The 21,191-nt window shown below is 56.9% G+C and overlaps 1 protein-coding gene across 1 annotated transcript; it reads left to right on the top strand.

Moving 5' to 3' along the window:
* Positions 1 to 3,794: 3,794 nt before the first annotated feature.
* Positions 3,795 to 20,759, top strand: POM121 (POM121 transmembrane nucleoporin). Its single transcript, XM_084823394.1, has 13 exons — positions 3,795 to 4,223; positions 7,453 to 7,668; positions 8,074 to 8,241; positions 8,400 to 8,480; positions 8,967 to 9,141; positions 11,814 to 11,905; positions 12,404 to 12,474; positions 13,231 to 13,355; positions 13,718 to 13,820; positions 14,334 to 14,504; positions 15,805 to 17,493; positions 18,199 to 18,321; positions 18,647 to 20,759. Exons 1-13 carry the CDS (start codon positions 3,868 to 3,870, stop codon positions 18,772 to 18,774), a joined length of 3,498 nt encoding a protein of 1,165 aa, XP_084679520.1. The 5' UTR covers positions 3,795 to 3,867; the 3' UTR covers positions 18,775 to 20,759.
* The last annotated feature ends 432 nt before the right edge of the window (positions 20,760 to 21,191 follow it).

Genomic DNA, 21,191 nt, shown 5'->3' with positions numbered 1-21,191 from the left:
CCCCTGAGCGGCTCACCCAAGTTATAAGCCTACACGGGTGGCAACTCCTCCCCTAGTTGGATGGAGCTTCTCTTTCTCCACGCCTGACTCTCACTCAGGGGGGCCTCCACACACCACCAACTTCCCCCACCCAGGCTCTCACCCTAGGTGAGGGTCACAGGCCTGTCTCTCACACAGGAGCTGGCAACCTTCCTACTCCCAGGCCAACAGAGGGACTCTTGCCCACGTGGCAGCCCAAAGGGGCAACCCCCTTTGGTGTCACCCCTTCAGGGTCAACCCTGCCACAGGTGGACCCGCGTGTTCTTTCTAGCCGGGAGGGGTGGCGCGAGCTCCCTGCAGCTCTTCCCACTCTGGCCGATATGTAGGACCAGGCTGGCTTCCCCCCTGTGGGGATGATCTTCCTGGGGGGCAGGAGGTGCAGCCCCCCAGTGGCCCTTGGTTCTCCAGCCGATGGATGAGGCAGAGTCTGCAGTCCCAGGGAACTGCATCCTGAACAACAGTGGTGGGAATGATGCCATTCATCATTTGGGCCACCGTTTTTCTCACACCATGCACTGGCCATCCAGGGAGTCTGTGTGCCACCGCTTTCTTGGCCCACATAGTTCAAATTGGTAATCCCACCTTCATTGCCAAATGTACTCATCTAGAGGCCTGATCTATTGAGGGCCCAAAGTAGATTCTTCGGGTTACCAAGGTAAAACTAGACCACTTGAGGACAGGATAGTTTATTGATAGAAAATCGAGGCAGAACAAAAATACAAAGATGGCTCACGCTTCTCTTCAGCCAACGAAACTGTCAACTTCCTCACAGCTGGTATATGCCGGAGGCCCCAATCAACAGCATATTAGAGATTGTTCCTAGGACCCAAAGTTCTCCAGGATGGATGTGCATGTTCCTCCATGGAGTGAGGCCAAACTGGTTAGGCCTCAGCCCAGTCTTGTATACCCTTTGCTGACATTCTAGCATGTGCCCAAAGCATGGCAGGCCGGCCATGGATGAGCTGCCCCTTCCTGAGACTAGGAAGCCCCAACATTCCAACACCGGAGGGGGGCACCGCGGAGGGAAAGAGCCCCCTTCACCTGCCTAGCAAGACAGAACCGAGGAAATGGGGCAGCTGTGTAACCGTTAGCATGAGGATTTCACCCGTATCAGTGTCAGACAGCTAGCAATTGTTCGCATGTGGACTGGTGCCTGCTTGGAACCGGTCTCTCTGTGAGAGAAGCCCACGGAAAAGCTGCCAAATATTCAATCCTAAACAGGCCTGTATGCATTTAATCAACAGCGTACAGGACACCTGTGTGAGTTCAACACCTGACCCGACTCCTCACCATTTTCCCCCGGTGTCAACCTTACTACACAAGCCAATGGATTTGGGGAAATTTGCCTCAAAATTTAATTTATTCCATCTAATTTATTTCTCCGAGGCAATCAGCCTGAAATCACAGCCAACCTAGCCTGTCTTGGCAGGGAGCAGGCAGAGAGGCCTGTGTCACACCCCAACATGGGGAATTCTCTCCCGCATCGTGCCAGCGGTGCGTCCCCTTTTTGCCCTCGGTGGTGGTGGGCAGGGAGCGGCCAGCCCATCACCATCTCAGGCAAAACGTGTGGTGGGCTCCTTTGCTGGCTCAAGAGCCGCGCTTGGCTCGTCCAAGAGCTGCATGTGGCTCCTGAGCCACAATTTGGTCACCTGTGGCTTAGGTTTTGGAGCAGCTTCCTCATACACTGGGCACACCATCTGAGCTGCCCCATGTACCTTCAGGTTGTTTTGAGGGCACGGCTCTGAAAAGCAGCTTATGCACCCATTTCCTTCTCTGCCCTGCTTCAGGCGCAAGGACACCCCTCAGCCTCAACCATCTGTTGGATTTGGCTTGTTATGATTGCCTCGTATGGGGTTTATGTTATGCTGTCAGCAAGCCAACCCTCCAGAGGTGCTAGGCTACAGCTCCCACCATCCTCAGCCAGCACAGCCAACAGGGATGATGGCAGTTGTAGCCCAACACATCTGGTTGTGGGGAGGCTGATTAAGCCACTCTGCATACAGGACTAGCAGCATTGTTGTTGTTGTTCAGTCGTGTCCGACTCTTCGTGACCCCATGGACCACAGCACGCCAGGCCTTCCTGTCCTGTGCTCTCTCCCGGAGCGTGCTCAAGTCCATATTCATTGCATCGGTGATGCTATCCAGCCATCTCATCCTCTGCCGTCCCCTTCTCCTTTTGCCTTCAGTCTTTCCCAGCATCAGGGTCTTTTCCAGAGGGTTTTCTCTTCGCATTAGGTGGCCAAAATATTTCAGCTTCAGTATCTGTCCTTCCAATGAGCACTCAGGGTTGATTTCCATACATGTTTTTTTTAAAAAACTTTATTAGCTCTGTGGAGCCTCAACGTGCAGTTGGAGCAACCTGCCCTGCTGGATGGTGGGCTTCCCATTTGGAGGGAGGGCTACTTGGCCACTGTGCGGCCGTGGTGCTGGAGGAACAGGATGCCGGACGGGGCGCAGAGAGGCCTTCGGTCTGGGCCTCACGGGCATTTCCCTCCTCCTCCCGCCCCATAAAGGGCGTCCATTTTGAAGGCATGCTTCATTCTCCTCAGACACGTCCCCACAAATTACGCTTGCTCCTTGGGAGAAAAGCTATGGCCAACCTAGACAGCATAGTAAGAAGCAGAGACATCACCTTGCCGACAAAGGTCCGTCTAATCAAAGCGATGGTTTTCCCAGTAGTAATGTATGGCTGTGAGAGCTGGACGATAAGGAAGGCTGAGCGCCGAAGAATCGATGCTTTCGAACTGTGGTGCTGGAGAAGACTCTTACGAGTGCCCTGGACTGCAAGGAGGTCCAATCAGTCCATCCTAAAGGAAATCAACCCTGAGTGCTCATTGGAAGGACAGATACTGAAGCTGAAGCTCAAATATTCTGGCCACCTCCTGCGAAGAGAAAACTCCCTGGAAAAGACCCTGATGCTGGGAAAGATGGAAGGCAAAAGGAGAAGGGGACGGCAGAGGATGAGATGGCTAGATAGCATCACGGATGCAATGAATATGGACTTGAGCACGCTCCGGGAGAGAGCGCAGGACAGGAAGGCCTGGCGTGCTACGGTCCATGGGGTCACGAAGAGTCGGACACGACTGATCCACTGAACAACAACAACAACCCCACAAATTGCCACGACGGCTTTTAAAGCTGTTTTTAAAAGCTTTGCTGTGTTTCTGTTTTGTTACTTCTTTCTCTCTTCTTACATTTTCTGGACCTTCTTTGCGAACCGCCTCGGCGGGCTTCATGAAGGCGGCGCAGAAACACGACGCACGGCGGCATTCCGCGCGAGCGGGCCTCGGGCTGGTGCTGCCGCCGCGGCTCCCCATCGCGCCTCGGGGCGCAGGCCCGCCGGGCGGGCGGCTGCCGCCGAGCGCCCCCCCAGCGCGGGCCGGGAGAGGCGCGGAGGGGCTGCCCCCGCCGCGCCCCAGCTGCCCCGCGTCGGGCGCGGCCGAGGCCGGCAGCGGCGCCCGGGGCCGGCCACAGGAGCGCCCTCCCGGGCGGCGCTGCGGCCGCCCCTGCGGGGTTCGCGCCTCGCCGCGCGGCTCCGGGTCCCGCGGCACCTCACGAGGTTTCCATCGGCATCGCCTGCGCTCCCGGGCTGCGGGCGAGGGCGCGCCCTCCGCCGGCGCCGCGGCTCCGCCAGGCTCGGGCTTCGGCGCCGCCCGGCCGACGCGCGGCATTACCGGGCGGGCTTCTGCGCGCGGGCCGCACCGCCCCGCCCCGCCCCGCCCCGCCCGGCGGCCCCTGCGGCGGCGGCGCTCTGCGCAGGCGCGCGCGGGGCAGGCTGGGCCGGAGCAGGGGCGGCGCGAGGGCCGCGGCGGCGGCTTCGAGGCCTCGATGTCCCGGGGCGGCTCGGCGCCCGGCTGGGGCTGGTGGCCTCCGTCGCGGCGGCGGGGCGCGCGGCGGCAGGCCGGCCCTCTCGGCGCCCCGGACGGCGGCCTGCCCTGGGCGCTCGCCGCGGCGGCCGCGGCCGCGCTCCTCGCGCTGCTGGCGCTGCTGCTGGGCCTGTCCGGAGCGGCGTTCTCGCTGCTGGCGGCGGGCGGCGGGGCCTGGGCGGCGGCCGCCTCCGCCTCCTGGGCGGGCGGGCCGGAGCGCCGCGGCGCCCCGCACAAGAGCGCCTTGGCCAACGGAGGGCCCGCCGCGGCCGCCCCCCGGCCTGGCCGCGGGACGTGGAGGCGGCGGCGGGCCTGCGGGTAAGAGCGCGAACCCCGCCCCGCGGGGCAGGGCAGGGCAGGGCGGGCGGGCGGCAGCGCCCGGGGTCAGTCAGCCTCCCCCCTTCCGATGTGTTGGGCCGCCAGCTGCCCGCGCTCCTCAGCCGCCCGCCATGATCCCGCGTGGCTTCTGCACATGCTCAGGTGCAACCCCCCTTTCGGATATAAGCCTTCCCGAGCTGGGCCCCCCAGATGCTGCGGGTCGCGGCCGAGCGCACCCGGCGAGGGCCTCAGCTCGGGGAAGGCTGGCGCGGCGTGGGTGAGGTGGGCGGGGCGGCAAGTGTCCGCCTTCCCCTTTTGGGGGCCAGGAAGGAGAAGTGCCTCTTGGTGTAGGAGCCCCACCGGGCCCTTGGGGAGGAGGCTGCTTTGTGGGTAACAGGCTGGAGGAGACACCCCCGCCCACCTCTGCAGAGGAGGAGGAAGGTCTCCTGCCCCCTCCCTGTACTCTGGACATGCTCAGGCACGCTCACGTAAAATACAGGCCTAGAAGGGGTGGGCAGCGTGTGGGACTCCAGAAGTTGTTGGGCTGCGACTCTCATCTGCCCTTGCTGTTGGCTTTGCTGGATGGAGCCGATGGGGATTGCAGTCCAACGACATCTGGAGGGCCAGACGTGCCCCCCAATACAGAATCGTTGGAATGGATGTCAAAGGCTCCCCCTATGGGGGGGTTACGAGGGGAGAAGCACTTCTTGCTCTTAACCACCCACAGGTGCATGGGGGGTGCAGAGGCACTCTGCACATGCTCCCATGATGGGGGTGGAGAGGAAAACAGAAGCTGCAGAGAGAGATGCTATAGATTGGCCTTCCCCAGTCTGGTGTCCTCCAGGTGTTTTGGACTCCTAGCGTTCCTGACCATTGGCCATGTTGGCTGGGGCTGATGGGAGTTGAAGTCTAAAGCATGTGGAGGGTGCTGGGTTGGGGAAGGTTCCTCTAGATTTCCTCCCCCCATCCCAAGTTTGTTGTTAGAAGGATGAGGGGTTTGAGCTTGCCAGGATTGTTGTTATGTCTTCCTCCTTGGCTGGACAGCAGCGCAGAAAGTCAATCTCTTCACAAGTTCCTCTAAACCTGGTTGGGTAATCAAGGAAGAAACCGAGGTCAAGCCTGCCGTAGTTCTGTTTCCCTGCTTATCTATGGGGGGAGACAATCCATATTCATTCAGATTTATTTGTGCATATGGGGAGGTGCGTTTGTCTATATGTTTGTGTGTGTATTTGTGTATTTCCCCCACACACGTGTGTTTGCATGCAGTGTTTATTCTCCACGCTTGATCCTTTCCTAGATAAAACAACTTGTTAGTTGTATACTGCTCCACATTTAAACAGATTTCGGAGTGGTGAACAACAAGAGATAAAATGAACAAAACATTAAAAGAATGAAACATACTAAATTATTCTTTAGACAACAGAGTGCCGGTCAACCAAGGAAGGCTTTCTGGAAAAGAGCTGTTTTCAGGAGGCACCCAAAACAATGGGCACCTGCCTGACCTCCAGAGGCAGGGAGTTCCATAGGAAGGGAGCCACCACACTGAAGGCTCTTCTCCGGGTCAACTCCATTTGGGCCATAGGACAGTGGCTTGCAGGAGGCTGATTCAGGCTGACTTTGGAGTAAGAAGAGTGTGATCTTGCGCTTACTTCCCCAGGAGGCATCCAGGGGCCCCTCTTAGATGTCTCATGTCATGGGAAGGCCCCTTCCACCGAGTCAGTCCATTGAGCTCAATATTGTCTGCACTGACTGGTAGCTGCTCCCCAGGATTTCAGACCGAAGCCTTTTTTCTTGCCCTCCCTGCATAGAGATGCTGTTGGAGATTGAGCATGGGACAGTCTGCATGCCAAGCAGGGGCTCCACCACTCAACTCTCCTGCAAGGAGTGGGGCCTCATCCTGCTGCCCCCCACCATCCTTCTCTCCAGTTGCTCCTTCCCTTCTGCATCCCCTTCTGTTATCTTGCCTTGTTTATATAGGTTTTTCCTGTGGGTCCAGCGTGTGTGAGAGTTTTGCCAGTCTCTTGCTTACAGAGCCGCAGGTTCCCTCCTGCCAAGCCAGACATTTCCTCCTTTATGGCTGCTGCTGAAGCTCAACGTTGCTGCCTCTCCCTTACCCCTCAGTGCAATTCCAGCTTGTCTCTGGCCACCACTTCTGTGTTTTTCCTCAGCTTTCAGGGACTGAAGAGGATTGGGGGGGGGGTGCATTCAGGTCCCCCCCCCCCCCCGGCAATCTTAAGTTATTAAGCACCTTGGTTTTGCTGCTTTTCCGTTTCTGTTCCTCCCACCTGACTTTATTAAAGCTTGTTTGGTACCAAACTTGCTGTCCTCCAGGGTGCGACTCCATTACCCGTCTGTTTTCCCCATCCATCACCATGGCCCTGTCAGAGCTCTTGTCACCCATTTCCTCTTCCGTCTGGACTCTGGGTTTCCCTGGTGGAGAAGGGGATCCAAGTTCTTGTCTTGCTGCATGACTCCCCGCACCTCTCCCCATCCTGCTAGTTCACTTTCTTTCACAGCCTGCATTCAGTCACCATGCAATGGGGGTGCTAATCCTGGAAGGGTGTGTGTGCTAGAAGTCCCGATGGAGCCCGTTGCTGACTAGAGAGCAGGCTTGTTTCTCAAGGTCATCAGCCAGGCTGGATGCACCAGCTGGGGTTCTGTTCTTAATTGTTTTATCATATTTTAAATTTGCTAGGTTAGCTGCCCTGGGTGATTTCATTTTCAGCCAGAATGCTTGGGTACAAATGGTCTAAATAAATAAAGGGCCTGGCACAAAACAGGAGGGCATGGATTCCATGGCTGCAGTTTGTATTTATTTTTTATTTATTGTAGCCAATGCTGTTGGTGGGTGGGCTCTCCCTTTCTGGATTCACTGGTATTCATGTTGACAGAAAGAACAATGTACAATGAAGGCTTCTGCCAGGACTTTGAGGTGACCTGTAGCGTGAACTGGTGTGTTGTGTGTCTTGCTGTTTCTGGTTGAGGGATCAATGGGACCCAGGGGGCCATCTGTCTTCCATTTGTGTGTGAGTTTTCCATGCTCTTTTTCAGGCACCACAAAGTGGTTAAAGGCTGTAAAAGAAGCTGTCTGTAATGGCTAGGCAGGAAACTCACCTATTTCATTTTAGATGCCCTTTCCACCTTGCCGTTCTGGGAGAAAAGCCCTGCTGCTTAGGCATTTTGTCTCCCTCTGCCTTGCCTGATTGCATGCTCTGTGTTCTCTGTCCAGGGACCACCAAACTCCATCTGCTCATTTTGTGCTGACCCCTCGCCGGCGCTATCCCATTCAGCAGGCCCAGTATACCTCATTAGGGACCCTGCCTTCGATTTGCTGGGATGGCTATCGGCGGAAAAACAGGCTGTCTGCTCACAACTCCAGTATGGTCCAGAGCCCTGTGACGGTGAAGATTGCACGGCCAGACAGCATCATCGGCCGTTCCCCACTGTGAGTCTGCTGAGGCAGTGTCAGGCAGTTCATAGCTTTGCAAGCATATAAGGTGGCCACTACAAGATTTTCCCTGCTGGATTGATGGTGATGCTGCAGGGAAGATCCCTCTGGCCCTGTTACCTCTTCAGACCAAGTCCTGATTAGCTGGTCGGTGTGTTACTGCCTGAGTCACTCCTCCCTCTCTCAGCCTACACAGCTCATAGCCCTAGAGTGCCTCAGTGTGTTGCTGTAGAAGTGCTTTGTGAAGTCATCAATGAGCCCTGAAGCTGATGTGCACAGGCTACTGGTCTGGTTGGGTGGAGGCGGGTGGGGATGTGGGGTAGGGAGTGAAGTGGCTCCTGGGATACCATATTGTGGGGGGAAATTTGCACTCCTTGTGACTGCTGCGTTTTCATCTGACAGGCTGGATCAGCTGGTTTCTCCTGTGGCCTTCTCTCCAACACCCAACAGTAACCTGGACCCATGCGCAAAAGAGGCCGTCTTGAGTGCTCTCAGGGAGAGCCGGAAGCGGGCCGTGGAGGAGGATGAGGAGGACCAGAACTTCCCAAGTGCCCAGGAAAACAAAAGGAGGTAATGGCGAGCAGTCTCTCTAGATGCCTGCAGCAACTGCAGAAGAACAAGCAGGTCAAGGCCCTGGGACTAGCAGAATGGTTGAGCCTAAAATTGCGCACTTTGGGGTGCAGCTATGAAACACCGCACTCTTATAATTGATCCCCCTTTTTCTGCAGGCGCCATGGGAGTAGTGGGAGTGGGCAGTCTGCGTTTGAGCCCCTGGTGGCCAATGGAGCACCAGCATCTCTCGTCCCTAAGTAAGTGCTGAGACCTTTGCCTGGCAAAATGTTTTCCCCTTGTGACACTAACAGATTGTTGGGGGGGGGGGGGTGTTAGCTCAGGGAAAGTCTTAAACACGCACACATGCACACTGTTGCTGCTGCTGCTCAAATCAGAGTGACCCCCACCCAGCCCCAGTTGAATAGCAGTAAAAGAATACAGCCTGGTTTTGGATCTCCTTCACAATGTGTCCTTTGGTCTGGGGATGTCACTCTGTGCAGTGCCGTGCTAGGTTGAGAGCCAGGTTGGGGCTCATGCTCAGATTGTTGGAGGGAAGATCCAGATTCAGCTAAACTACCTCAGGCTCTCCTGGATATAGACTGGGTGTGCTTTCTGCTGTCTAAATGAACAGAACCAAGATCGGCTCCTTCACAGCGCCTTGGGAAAATGGAGCCTGTCAGGAGAGGAGGGCGCCACAGAGCTTGACTCATAGCATGACCTGCCACCTCCGCCTCTTTCCCTAGGCCCGGCTGTCTGAAGCGTGGCCTCCTCCCTCCCCTCAGCCTTGAAGACAGCTCCTCTAAGAGGTCACGCACCTCCTCTCTCAGCTCTGTGAACAGCTTGTCCGTGGGCGGGATTCCCAGCACCATCCGCAACGCCATTGCCAGCTCCTACAGCTCCACGCGAGGCCTCTCGCAGGTATGTCGGCACAGGGCCTTCTCCCTCGGCGCTTCAGGCGGTATATTTCCTGCTGGGGCGGGGCTGGCAGTGACCTGCACAAGAATCCCAGGAAAGCCCTCCCTGGAGCTTTCTGCAGCCAGAGCCTGAGCTCCTTGGTGGGGCCACAAAGGAAATGCTGAACGCGGGGTGGTAACAACTGGCAAGACGCTGCTCTTTGCGTATAATTTTTTTAATCAAACAACATGCCAATGTCATACAAGATAGCTTGTGTGTGTTTAGAACTGTAAATATCACCACAGAGTTTAGTTCTTCCAGTGTTAAAATGTGCCATGACGACCAATGAATAAGGTTTACCTTGCCAATTTCCAAGAAGACTAACTTCCAATAAACATTATAAACCTGTCCACCGTATACTGTAATTTAACCAGTTAAATTCCCCACAATGGCATATTCTGATATTCTGAATTCCCATTTGGAAATGGGTGGTGTAAGCTAGATTTGTCAGTATTTAGCCCCTCAGATCATAAGGTACCAGCTCCTGATACTGAAACAGTAATCCCTTTGCATAAGCTAGTAAGGGAGCAATCCCCTTGATGCTAGATACCCTGCACTCTGAGGCCAGTTCTTGGAAAGCTGCCTCCCCACCCCTCCCCTCCCGCTTCAGGTGGCACGGATCATCCCTGGGCTCCACACTCGGATGAGGGGAGCGGAGCAAAAGGGGGCACTCCTGGGGGCCGGGGAGTGCGGAAGTGCTGGTACGATGCTTCCTATGTGTCGTCTAGTGTCCCCCCCCCCCCCCCCGAAGTCCTGCAACTAGATAGCAAACATCGGCCATCTAGCAGCAAATGCAGGGCGGCTGGAGTGTGGAGAAAATCCTTTCTATGCTTCGCCTGCCTTGCATTGGATGGGCGGTCACCTATCCCCATAGGATTGCTCCCTAAGAGCATTAATGGCTTTAGTTTCAATGTTTATTTTTCAGTGGTTATTTTTTAATGGTCTTTGTAATATAACAGTGCAGGGAGGTAGGTGTCTGGCTACTCATTAGTAAGTCCTATTAAGTTTAATGGAGCTTACACCAGGGTAAGCGGGTATAGGATTGCAACTTAAGACTTAACCCCATACTTATTTTAAATATATATATATGTTGTTGTATTATATAAAGAAATATAAACTAATATAACATTCATGCAAAAAAAAAACAAGCATCAGCATTATCCAACATTCCCAGAAAACAGTTCAGGACAGCTAGCTAGCATGGTATTTGACAAGTGAAAAAAACACACCGATTATTTATTTTAATTAATGTATTAAATTTATATACTGCATAACTGGCATATGCCCTCAGGGCAGTTCACAATCCTAGAAAACCAAAACAGTAAAGGTGCGGTACTGTGCATGTTTAGGTAGAAATAACTGTTTTTAGCTGTTTAAGGGCACAGTCCTTTCTGGAGAGCTGCCAGCCTCTGAAATTGGAGGCTGCCAGTTATCCTATGCAGGGCAGCTGGAGCGCAGAAGGGATCATCTCCTCCGTGCTTCAGCAGCCCTGCATTTTTGTCTGTCTGGCTGCAGCTCCAGGGTGCGGGAGCCAGCACAGCACATAGGAAGCTGCGTAAAGCAGCTCCCGTGGTCTCCTCCCTACCCTTAGGACCGCTCCCCTTTGCCATCTCTGTGCTCTGTCCCCAAGTGCGGAGATATAGCCAGTGCAGAGAGAGCCGCACTGGCTACGGGGGCGGGGAGCGCCGTTTCTGGGAACCACGTTCAGAGCTCCGATCTTGGGTCTATCCAACTGGAGGGGGGTATCATGTGGGGTGCCGTAGGGCTCGGTCTGGGGCCCTGTAGTCTTTGACATTTTCATTAATGACTTTGAGGAAGAGAGGTGTGTGTGTGTATGTGTGTGTGGGTGCTTATCAAATTTGCTGGTGACACAAAATTGGATGGGGTAGCTAATACCTTAGAAGACAAACAAAATTCAAAATGAAATTGATGGGTTAGAAAACTGGGCAGAAAAAAGCAATGAAATTTAACAGAGGCAAGTTCTTCAGTTAGGAAAAAGAAAACACATGCACAGGTATGAGATTGGAGATTGTTTGTATGAAGAGGAACTTGGAGTTATAATCAGTCAAAAGCTGACATTAAATACATGAAAACATTTGAAGTATTAAAGAGCCAGCAGTAAACTTAATGATCAAAGCAACAGATTAAAGATTAAACTCCTGCTGAAAAAGGAAGGCGTTAACCTGCCATCTAAATCGATACAGTGAAGGTGCCGGGCAGATTTTCCTGGGAATGGCATTCCACAGGCAGGGGCCACTACAGAGAAGGCTCTTTGTCTGGTAGCCTCCCCCTGCACCGTTGTGGGTGGTGGCTCCCAGAGAAGAGCCTCTGAAGACGATATTAGCAGTTGGGCAGGAACGTATGGGAGGAGGCACTCTTCCGGCCCATTGGTCCTGAGCCATTCCGGGCTGTAAAGGTCAGCCCTAACCCTTTGAATCAGGCCCAGAAACTGCCTGGCAACGAGTGCAGTTGAGGCTGCTCTGTTTCATCTGTTCCTCGTCTGCTAATGGTTCCTCTAACATTTCAGCAGCCCTCTCCTGATAAGAGGCTGATAGGCCATCCATGCGGGATGCCTCAGAAACAAGAGACTCTTCCTGCTTCCGACAGCACCTGTCAATTTCTCTTCCCTCCTGCAGCTGTGGAAGAGAAGTGGCCCGAACACCTCTCCCCTGTCCAGTCCAGCATCCTCCCGCTCCCAGACGCCTGAAAGGCCGAACAAGAAGGCAAGGTACCCCAGCTCCAGCCTTGCATGAGTGCAGCCGTCTCCCTGCCCTTCTGACCATGCGCTGGGATGTTGTTCTGTGGGCTGTTTGTGGTGGGCGGAGGCTGGAAGGGTGAGGTCTGCTCTGTAGGCTTTGAGGCCTCTTATCAGGCAGGCTCTGTGGTTTCCCTTGGTGGGACTCATTTGATGCCTTCCCCCCTCCTGTTACTGGCAGAGTTGAGCCAGACCAGTTTGCCTAGGTTGGCAAAAAGCATCGCTCTTCTGAGAGGGGGGGTAGTCTTTCGTTCCGGCTGAATTGTGCCTTTGAATGGCATCAGCCTGTCTAGTTCTTGAGCATCGGCATTCAGTGGAGAAAGAGAGGGCTGACTCGTCACATGGATGTTAGGGGATACTCCCAGGTGTATAGCAAGCGCACGAACAAGCAGCCCATCTTCCTCTCCCAGAGCGTTGAAAGGGGCAGGTCATCCCGAGCGGTCTCTCACGGGCTTTCTCCTGTTGCTGCAGGGAAGAGGAGTCTCGCAGGTGCAGCCCTTCGACACCTGTGAAGGCGGACAAGGAGGTGCAAGCAGAGAAGAGTGAGTGGGGCGGGGATTGTGCGAAGAAGGGGCAGGAGCCAGAATGGATGTGGGGTTGAGCCTGGAGGAGCGGTGCCAGGAACTGAAGCAAAAAGCAGACCGATCAGAAACTCCTCAGCGTGTGGGCAGAAATGTGCGTTTTACCACAGGCTGGGGGAGAAGCCTTCAAAAGAAACCCTTCCCAGGGTCCACCCAGACAGTTTCTCAGCTGCTTTTCACAAATAGGAATGTAATGTTGTGCCCGTGAGGAAATGGTAGGGTTGGCTTTAGCTACTTTAGGCCAACGTTTTGAGTCCCTGGTCATCTGTGAAGCGCCATTTTATGAATTTATCCCTCCTCTTGCACTCTTTCTGATCAGTTGGGAGGCTGTATTGAGAGAACCTTACAATCCGCCTTGAATTCCTCAGAGGAAGGGTGGGGCTACAAGTGTTCATAAATGGTCCAGCACGTATTGCAGCTCTTTCAGTCCACCTCACTTGTTTTTCGAAGCCATGCTCTCATTATAGTCAGTGGATTCTTTGCTTGTTTTTTGAACTCTAGAGCAGGGGTGAGCAGCTTGTAGCCCTCCAGAGGTTTTGACCCACAGCTCCCTTCAGCATAGTCAGTGGTGAGGGATGATGGGAGTTTTAGGCCAAAACATCTAGAGGGCCACGCCTGCTGTAAAGGAACGGTCCTTCGGAAGGGGCAGTGTTGCAGAGGCCCAGGCTTTGCTCACTCTAACCCAGGCTTGCCAACTTTGGCATCCTCCTCCTCCAGCTGAGGACCTCCCCCTGCAGAGCAGGCGCAGCTCTCCGGGCTCACGGTCTTCATCGGGCAGCAATGGCAAGCGCAGGCGGAGGATCCAGCTGCTCTCGGCTCGCTGTGGCGATCATTTCACCTTGGTATGCTGCTTCCGTGCAGTGGCTCTTCCCCCTTCCTTTACCTGGAGCAAGCTGGCTCTTGGGGCATGTGCCTGGCGATGAGGCATCTACCGAGAAAGCTCTCAGGGCAGATGCACCGAGCCCGGTGGTGGCCCTGCTCAGGATTGTGGCGAGACACACACAGACAGGAGCAGCCCACTCCCCTTAGGATCGGCGCAGGAGCAACGCAAGCGGCATAAACGCTGCGCATGTTTAAGCCCTGGTTTTGCTTGCATGCTCGCGGGGTGGGACAAGGCTTCCCTGTCTGCCCTTGGGTGCCTGCTCTGTGGCAAGGGTGTTGTGCTTAGTCGCGGCAAATGCTGAATGTGCTCCTCTCTTGGCAGCCTCCCCCTCCTCAGTTGGGCTATTCTGTCACCTCGGAGGACTTGGATGCAGAGAAGAAGGCAGCGCTGCAGTGGTTTAACAAAGTCTTGGAGGAGAAAACTGGTAGCCCCCCCCCCCCCCCATCTGCCTTTTGGATGAACTGCTGCAAATCTGACCACCAGTGGGACAGCCTCAGAGAATGACAAGGGGGCGGGGGGGTCATGCCTCTCCTCCTGCCCAGGGCTCGCAGTGTCCCTTGGGGCGTCCTGTTGGCTCTTGCCAAGTGTGGTGGCAAGAGTGTTGGACTGGGAGCTGGGAGATCCGGGTTCTAGTCCCCACTCGGCCATGGAAGCTCACTGGGTGACTTTGGGCCAGTCATACACTCTTAGCCCAACCCACCTCACAGGGTTGTTGTTGTGAGGATAAAATGGGGAGGAGGAGGATAATGTAAGCCGCCTTGGGTTCCTTGCAAGAGGAAAAAAGGCGGAGTATAAATGCAATAAATAAATAAATAAATAAATAAAAAGTGGCAGCTTCACTCTTTAGCTATGGATCCCAACGTGTGGCGTTGGGTTTTGGGCTTGGGGCCCCCAGGAAGCCCTGATGGTTTTCCAGCGTGTCGGTTCTACCTCACAGATTCTGCAAGCCCCCCTGTGGAGACCACCTCTGCACCCACCACCTCATCCTTCACACTGATGTCTGCTAAGCCCACCCCTGTCTCATTGGCTGTCACAGCTGCAGGGAGCAACCCCCTTCTGGAGAGCCTGAAGAAGATGCAAGAGGGACAGAGCTGCACAGGGCAGACAGGTGAGTGATGGGGCAGGGGGCACTGATGAGAATGGGAGCCTGCTGTTGTGGTGTGGTGGGGGCTGCTTTGAGGCTGCCAGAGGGAATCTGGTGACTCATGGAGTGCATCAGATGTCCCTGGTGGTGGCTGTTAGAGATTTTGTGTTCCTTTAAGGTACAATACCACTAAAATCCTGGTGGTCCCAGTTTTGCACAAAAGATGCTCCCCAACATCTTCCTTCCTTCAACAAGGAAGCAGACTTTACTTTGTCACCTGAGAGTCCTTGCCTAAATTTATTTATTACATTTCTGTACCACCCCATTGTCAAAGCTCTCTGGGTGGCTCACAACAATTAAAACCCTAAAATACTACATGATAAACCATACTATAAAGGGGTTGTGCCCGCCCCAGGGAAGCCCCTGTGCATGCGTGCGCGCCTGGCTGCTGTGGAAGCTCTGCTGCTTTGGGAGCTCTGAGGAGCAGAGCATTGGAGGAGCTCCCTCCTGCCGCAGGCCTGCTTGGTTCGGGCTTTGGCCTCCTTCCAAGCGACGGTGAAAGCCGTGCTTCTTTCCAGAGGCGGTAGAAAGACGGGCAATGCCTTTAAAAGGCGGGGTTTGGTACCATTAGGGCACTTCGACACTGGTTGGTGTTTCCCACATAACTGTAATCTCCCTTTGGTCTCTCCTTGGAGGGGAGCAGGAAGACCCGTATGGGCCAAACATGCACGCTTGCTATTTTTTGGCCAAAGGGCTGGGATTAACGTGGATGCCTTTTGCTCGCTGCCTAAATGAGCCTTCACTCACCTGGTGCCCTCCAGATGTGTTGGACTTCAACGTCCATCAGCATGGCCAGTGGTCAGGAATGCTGGGCATTGTAGTCCACAACTTCTGGAGGACACCAGGTTGGGGCCCTTGTTATGGACTAGGCCATCCTGCTGCTACAGGCCATTTCCCAGGGATTAACAGGCCAGTGATCTACATCTGGACTGGCAAGGGCAATGCAGCGTTCTTGGGCCATCTCTCAGGCATCTTCCCTGAGTGCTTGACAGGAAGCCCTGGAACTGCTGCTTGGATCGGTCTGCTTTGAGCTTCCCCCAGGGCAGATCAGCGGAGCCTTGGGCCCTTTGAATCTCCCTGTCGTCATAATGAGGAAGGGGGAAGGGCCAGGATTTTCTCTTCTCTCGTCTCCACACACACAGGGGCACAGTGGAGGTTCTGTCCTACAGTAACTATTGGGGGGGAAGGATTTTGACTGGCGGGATGCAGAAGGGACATGTGCCTTCTTGGGGAAGCTGATGCTGTCCCTGTTCTTCCTCTTCAGGCCCCAGCACTGTTGCAGCGTCTCCTTGGCCGCTGGCCCCCCCTGCTTTGGATGTGGGTTCCTCCGTGCCTCTGAGCTCCCCCGAGGCAGCCATCCCCCTCACGGCCCCCCTGGCTCCGGCTCCTTCCTCAAGCGCTGCCCAGCCCGTCAGTGGCGCAAGCGGTGTGACGGTGCTCTCCTCCTCTGAGTTGGGCCAGACCCCAGCGAGGCCGTCCTCCGCCCCCAAGCCCAGCATCCTCTTTGGGATCCTCACCAGTCCGCCTTCCAGCCAGCCCATGACGGCAACGGCCGCTTCTGCGCCCAGCCCCACGCCCACCTTCAAACCCATCTTCGGCAGCCTGGCCAAAGGCGAGGGCCTGGCTTTCTCCGCAAGCGGTGGTGCCTCGGCTGCAGCCCCCTCCTCCGAGACAGACTCCTCCTTGGGGCTTCCTTGTGTGGCCCCCAGCAGCACCTTCACGCACGTCTTTGGGAACCTGCCCCCCCCAGCTGCCACCACAGCGCCGTCGTCTGCAGCCTTTGCCCTCCGGCCGGCCCTCCAGCCACCCTCGGCCCCCAGCCTCCCCACCACCGCAAGCATCCCTGGGTTCCCTGCCACCACCTCAGGGTTGCTCTCTGCCGCAGCCAGTGTGACGACTGTCTCTGCCAGCAAGCCGGTCTGCAGCTTTGGGCCTGGCCTGCCCACCCCCACCGCTGCACCCAGCAGCAGCACCCCCACCCCCGCAGCAGCTGCTGCCCCTCCTGCAGCTGTGGATGCCCCGGGGGCCCCCCAGCAGCCCTTGCTGTTCGGGGCCCCACCCAGCACCAGTACAGCCCCTCCCTTCCAGTTTGGCAAGCTGGGTGCGGCCGCAGGCCCCGCTCTGCATCCCTTGGCAAGTTCCGCCTTCAGCCCGGCGACCTCCACTGCAGCCGAGCCGGCTCCTGGGGCCGCCGCCACCACAGGCTTCAGCCTCTTTGGCGGGGGCAGCGGCAGCCATTCCTCCACCCAGGCCTCCGCTGCCCCCACAGCCACGACGCAGCCCCCGCTGACGTTTGGGTCGGGCAGCTCTGCTTTCAGCGGGGGCTTTGGTGCTGGTCCGAAGCCGCCGCCTCCCTACACGGCGGCCGGCAGCCAGCCGGTGTTTGAGAGCAGTGTCCCCGAGGGCCAGAAGCCGGCCCCCCAGCCGGCAGCAGCAGGGCCGGGCCCCTTTGGGGCGCTGTTCAGCTTTGGCGGTGGCGCGGCAGCCCAGCCTGCCTTTGGCGGTGCTACACAGACCGCCTTTGGGGAGCCTGGCCCCCTGGCCTCCTTTGGCGCCAAAAGCACCTCAGCCCAGCCAGCATTTGGCGCTGCGACATCTGCCTTCTCCTTTGGGACGGCTGCCACAGCCACCACGGCGGGCTTCAGCTCCAGCACTCAGACCAGCGGCAGCGGCGGCGCTCGGGGGAGCTCGGTGTTTGGCAGCCCGGCCCCCTTCACCTTTGGGGCAGCCAGCCAGCCGGCTGCAGCAGGCAGCGCCTTTGGCATCGGAGCGGCTGTCGGCCCTGCCGGCACGGGAGCGCCCCCGGTCGGCTTCAGCTTTGGTGGCGGGGCTGCGGGGACTGCTGCACCCTTTGGGGCGTCCTTGGCCCAGAGCTCTCTGGGGGCCCAGAGCCAGAGCACGGCCTTTGCGTTCAGTGTCCCAGGCGCGCCGGAGAGCCAGCCAGCCTTCGGAGGTGAGTGGCTTCCACACAGCCCCTGGGGGCGGGCAGGCCTGCTCGTGCCCCTCTCTGAGGTGGGCCATTTTGATCCTCAGCCCGTGACCGCATACAGAAACCCCCGTCTTCCAGTGGCAGTCCTTGTGGCAACGCTGGAGGACCAGCTGTAGATGTGTGTCACTGCGCAGGGGACAATGCGAGGGGGGGGTCTGCCATGTACGGGTTCTGCCCACAGCCCCCCACCCACAGCCACCCTGCGCCCATTACACCCGTTCCTCCAGCCCTTGCCCAGAAGTTCCAAAGCCTTTGAAATTCTGGACGCAGAGCAAACCAGGAAAAGCTTGCATGGATGTGTGCGCACGCAGAGGCTGGTGTGGGACTTCCTGCTCGCTGGATGCGGGCGCGCCTCTTGTTAGCACCAGCCCTGCCTTGGAGGCTTCTTCCATCACCGGACACTCGGCCTTGAGCCCCACTTTGCTGCAGCAGGCAGGGCTCCCCCCTTGGATGGGAGACAGCTGTGTCCAGACGGTCCTGCCCGCTGGCCTGGCCTTGGCAGGAGAGAAGGGCTGGCCAGCCGAGGAGGGGCCGGGGCAGGGGCGTGTTTGGCCCAGAGCGCAGCGTTCTCCCCTGCTGCACCGAGAGAGGCTCTGGGGGCAAGGCTCCGGTGCTTGGCATCGTTCTCCTCCAGGGGCCCTGTAACCTCGCTCTCCTTCTGTGTTCCAGGGGCTCCAACGCCAACGTTTGGGCAGAGTACGCCTGCCACCGGAGGGGGCACGGTGGGGGCCTGCACCCTTTCCTTCGGAGCCCCCGTCACCCCTGCGTTTGGAGGAGCAGGGCCTTCCTTTGGTAAGAGCAGGGAGCTGCTTGGGGGCAGGAGAGGCTCCGAGCACCGTTTGGTCCCAGAGGGGAGGCCTTGCCTGGGCAACCTCTCAGCCTGCTCCCTTGCCCCCTCGACACGGGGCGGTGCATGGCGGGCCAGGGCTGACGCTTCCCTGACGCGGGAGCCTCTCCAGTGGGGTTCTCTTTCTGCCTGGCTTCCTGAATGAGGGGTGGCGGAGCCCAGAGGGGTGGGGAGGAGGGCAGCTGCTGCAGCCCAGCCAACCAAGGCCCTCTGGCCCAGCAGCCCCAGTGGCAGCACACTGAGGGGCTGACAGCTCCTCCACTCCTCCAGGGCCACCGGCACCCACGTTCTCCGCTCCTCCGGGGCCCCCAGCCCCCGCCTTCTCCATTGGGGCAGGAACCAAGATGGGGGCCCGCCAACGGCTGCAGGCCCGGAGGCAGCACACCCGCAAGAAGTAGCCAGGAGCAGCTCTCTGGCTGGACTTCAGCTCCTGGCTGACCAACTGATGGCTGGATGGACAGACCTGGGTATGTCCGACCCAGGGAGGGAGGGCGGCGGCAGCAGCTTAATTCCAGTGCACAGTCTCAGCCGGACGCTCCTGGGAGTTTGTTCTCTGTCAAATCCGCAGGAAGCTACTTCAGATCACCGAGTGATTTTTATCCCTCACGTGGGACCGCAGGAGCAACTAAGCCCTTTTTACTTGAACAGTCCATGGCTGAGTCTGGATAAGATTTTGTACATACCTGCTACCTTCCCCTTTCCCCGTGGCCTCTCCCACGGATCTCCCCCCCTTACTGTCGGGGGAGGTTCTGGGTGCGCAGCCACCTGCCCATCCCCCTTTGGAGCCAGTGCCGTTCCATCGTTCCTCCATCCCCACACTTCCTGTCCCCCGGCTCTGAGGGCGCAGGGTGCTAGGGTGGCCGTTCCCCATGGGCTGGAGGCCCCGACCACACAAGGCTGTGTGGAAGCCGCAGGGGCAGAGCAGCCCCCACGAGCCTTGGCCGAGGGGGCTTTTGCCGCTCGCTGCTGTTGCTGCTACTTCGTGGGGGGGCCTGCCCCTTCCCGTCCCGTCCCAGTTGTCTGTGTTTTGCTCACAGTACGTTTGTGTTCTTTTTTTCTGTTTCGTTTTATGAATTGCTCTGTGAATCGAGTTTGGAGGAAGAATTGACTGGTATGTGTGGCGGCATGTTGGTAATGCCGGACTTGATGTAAACATTTTTGGGGGTGCCTGTCTCCAAGGGAGACGAACCCTGCTGAATTGGGTGTGGACGTCACTGCATCACTGTGTGTATGGTATGAACTGGAGAGGGCGGCATGCACGGGGCCCTCGCCCTGCGCTGGGATCCGGGGCAAGGGCTAAGCAGCAGCCCACAGAGGCTCGCCCAGCTGTCCAACCGCCGCAGGATGCGAGCGGCCCCAGCTGGGGCCTGGCCGAAGCAGGGAGGCCCTGGGCGAGTGCAAGCGCCTTCCTGGCCTCCCCCCGCTCTTGGAGCACTGGGCTGCTGCTGGCCCCTTTGCATACATCGGAGACAACGGTGTGCGTGTGTGCGTGAGCCTGCCGAACTCTAAATTTAAAAAAATATTTAAGCATTTTTTAACAAAGTGAAACTTTATTTTTGTATTTAAGCTAAATTGCCTTTGAATTCCTTCAAGCTTGGTTCATAGAGATGTGAGTGCAAAGCCATTCGTTAGGAATTGGCCTGTGTGGGGAGCAAGCACTGGCAGGGATCTTGGGGAGCCCCCCTGCCTGCCACCGGCCCCCCTTCCCTCAAGCCAATGTTTTTGTTTTCCATTGTGTACGTGGCTCAGTCTGTTCTGTGATGCTCGAGCACGTTTGAAGGGGGTGCTGTGAAGGGACTTCTGTCTGTCAGTGCAAGTCACTTGTGGGGCCGTGTCTAAAAGAACCAGCTTTGAAGCCTTGACAACGTGCAGGCTGTGGGCCAAAGGGGCCAGGCCTCCCTTCTGCAACCAGAGCTGCAGGGCCTTGCTCTGGGAACAGTGCATCTTCAAAGGCCCCATTTCTATGACCAAGGCTGGTCTCTGTGAAGCTGGCCCGTCACTCCCTCCTCCACCCCTGCTGTGGATAAGCAGGGGGGGGGATCCCCATTGCCCCAGGAGCCTACATCTTCACCCCCCTGCAGTGAGCTGCCCAGTTCCCCTGCAGGTGGCCAGCAGTGCCCAAGGCTGCTGAGGGAAGCAGCAAGACCTCCACGAGGCTGCGTTGTGTCCTGCTGCTGGCTGCGTGCAGGAGGGCCCTTACAGAGCACCTGTTGTTCGGGGGTGGCGCTGTCTTGTGTGTGTGTGTGTGTGGGATGAAGGATGGGTTGACTTTTTTAAAACGTTGCAATGAAGACTTGGATCATTCCCCCTGAGAGTTTTAGTGTGGATGTGCCATTTCTTTTCCCTGCTTATGTTGATTTAAAATAAAAACAAAAGTGCTTGAGGCCCGCGTGTGTCTCGTTTTAATGGGGAACAGCCTCCTTTCCCAGCTCTGTTGCCTGGGAACTTGGAATGGAGAAAAGCTGTTTTCAGGACTGCCCTGAAGTCTCCCACTCCCTCATCCCAGGAACTGACCATCCTGCTGGATCGACCCTGGGTTGTATTGTCCTGTATGGTAGGGGAGACCACAGCAGTTCTAGAACTTTGCACCAAGGTGCTGCTGCTGCTTTGAGGGTTGTCTTCAAATAAGGCAGCATTCAGTGTTAGCAAAAATAGAGAGACTTGCATGCGCTTGACTGACTGGCACAGGCCAGTCGCATTCACCTTGCCAAGACCCCAGGGACATTCCCTTTCCCCATAATCTCTCAGGAAAGGGGCTAGTAACTGTAGCGCCTGCAAGATGCAGCCAGGAAGCCTTTTCATAGGCCAGCCTAGA

The sequence above is a fragment of the Heloderma suspectum genome, chromosome 16 (genome assembly GCF_057233095.1).
Source record: "Heloderma suspectum isolate Gila_16-S chromosome 16, 16-S_ref, whole genome shotgun sequence".
Classification (NCBI taxonomy): Eukaryota; Metazoa; Chordata; class Lepidosauria; order Squamata; family Helodermatidae; genus Heloderma; species Heloderma suspectum.
The sequence above is the reverse complement of the archived record's forward strand: the minus strand, read 5'-3'. Positions and strand labels throughout refer to the sequence as shown.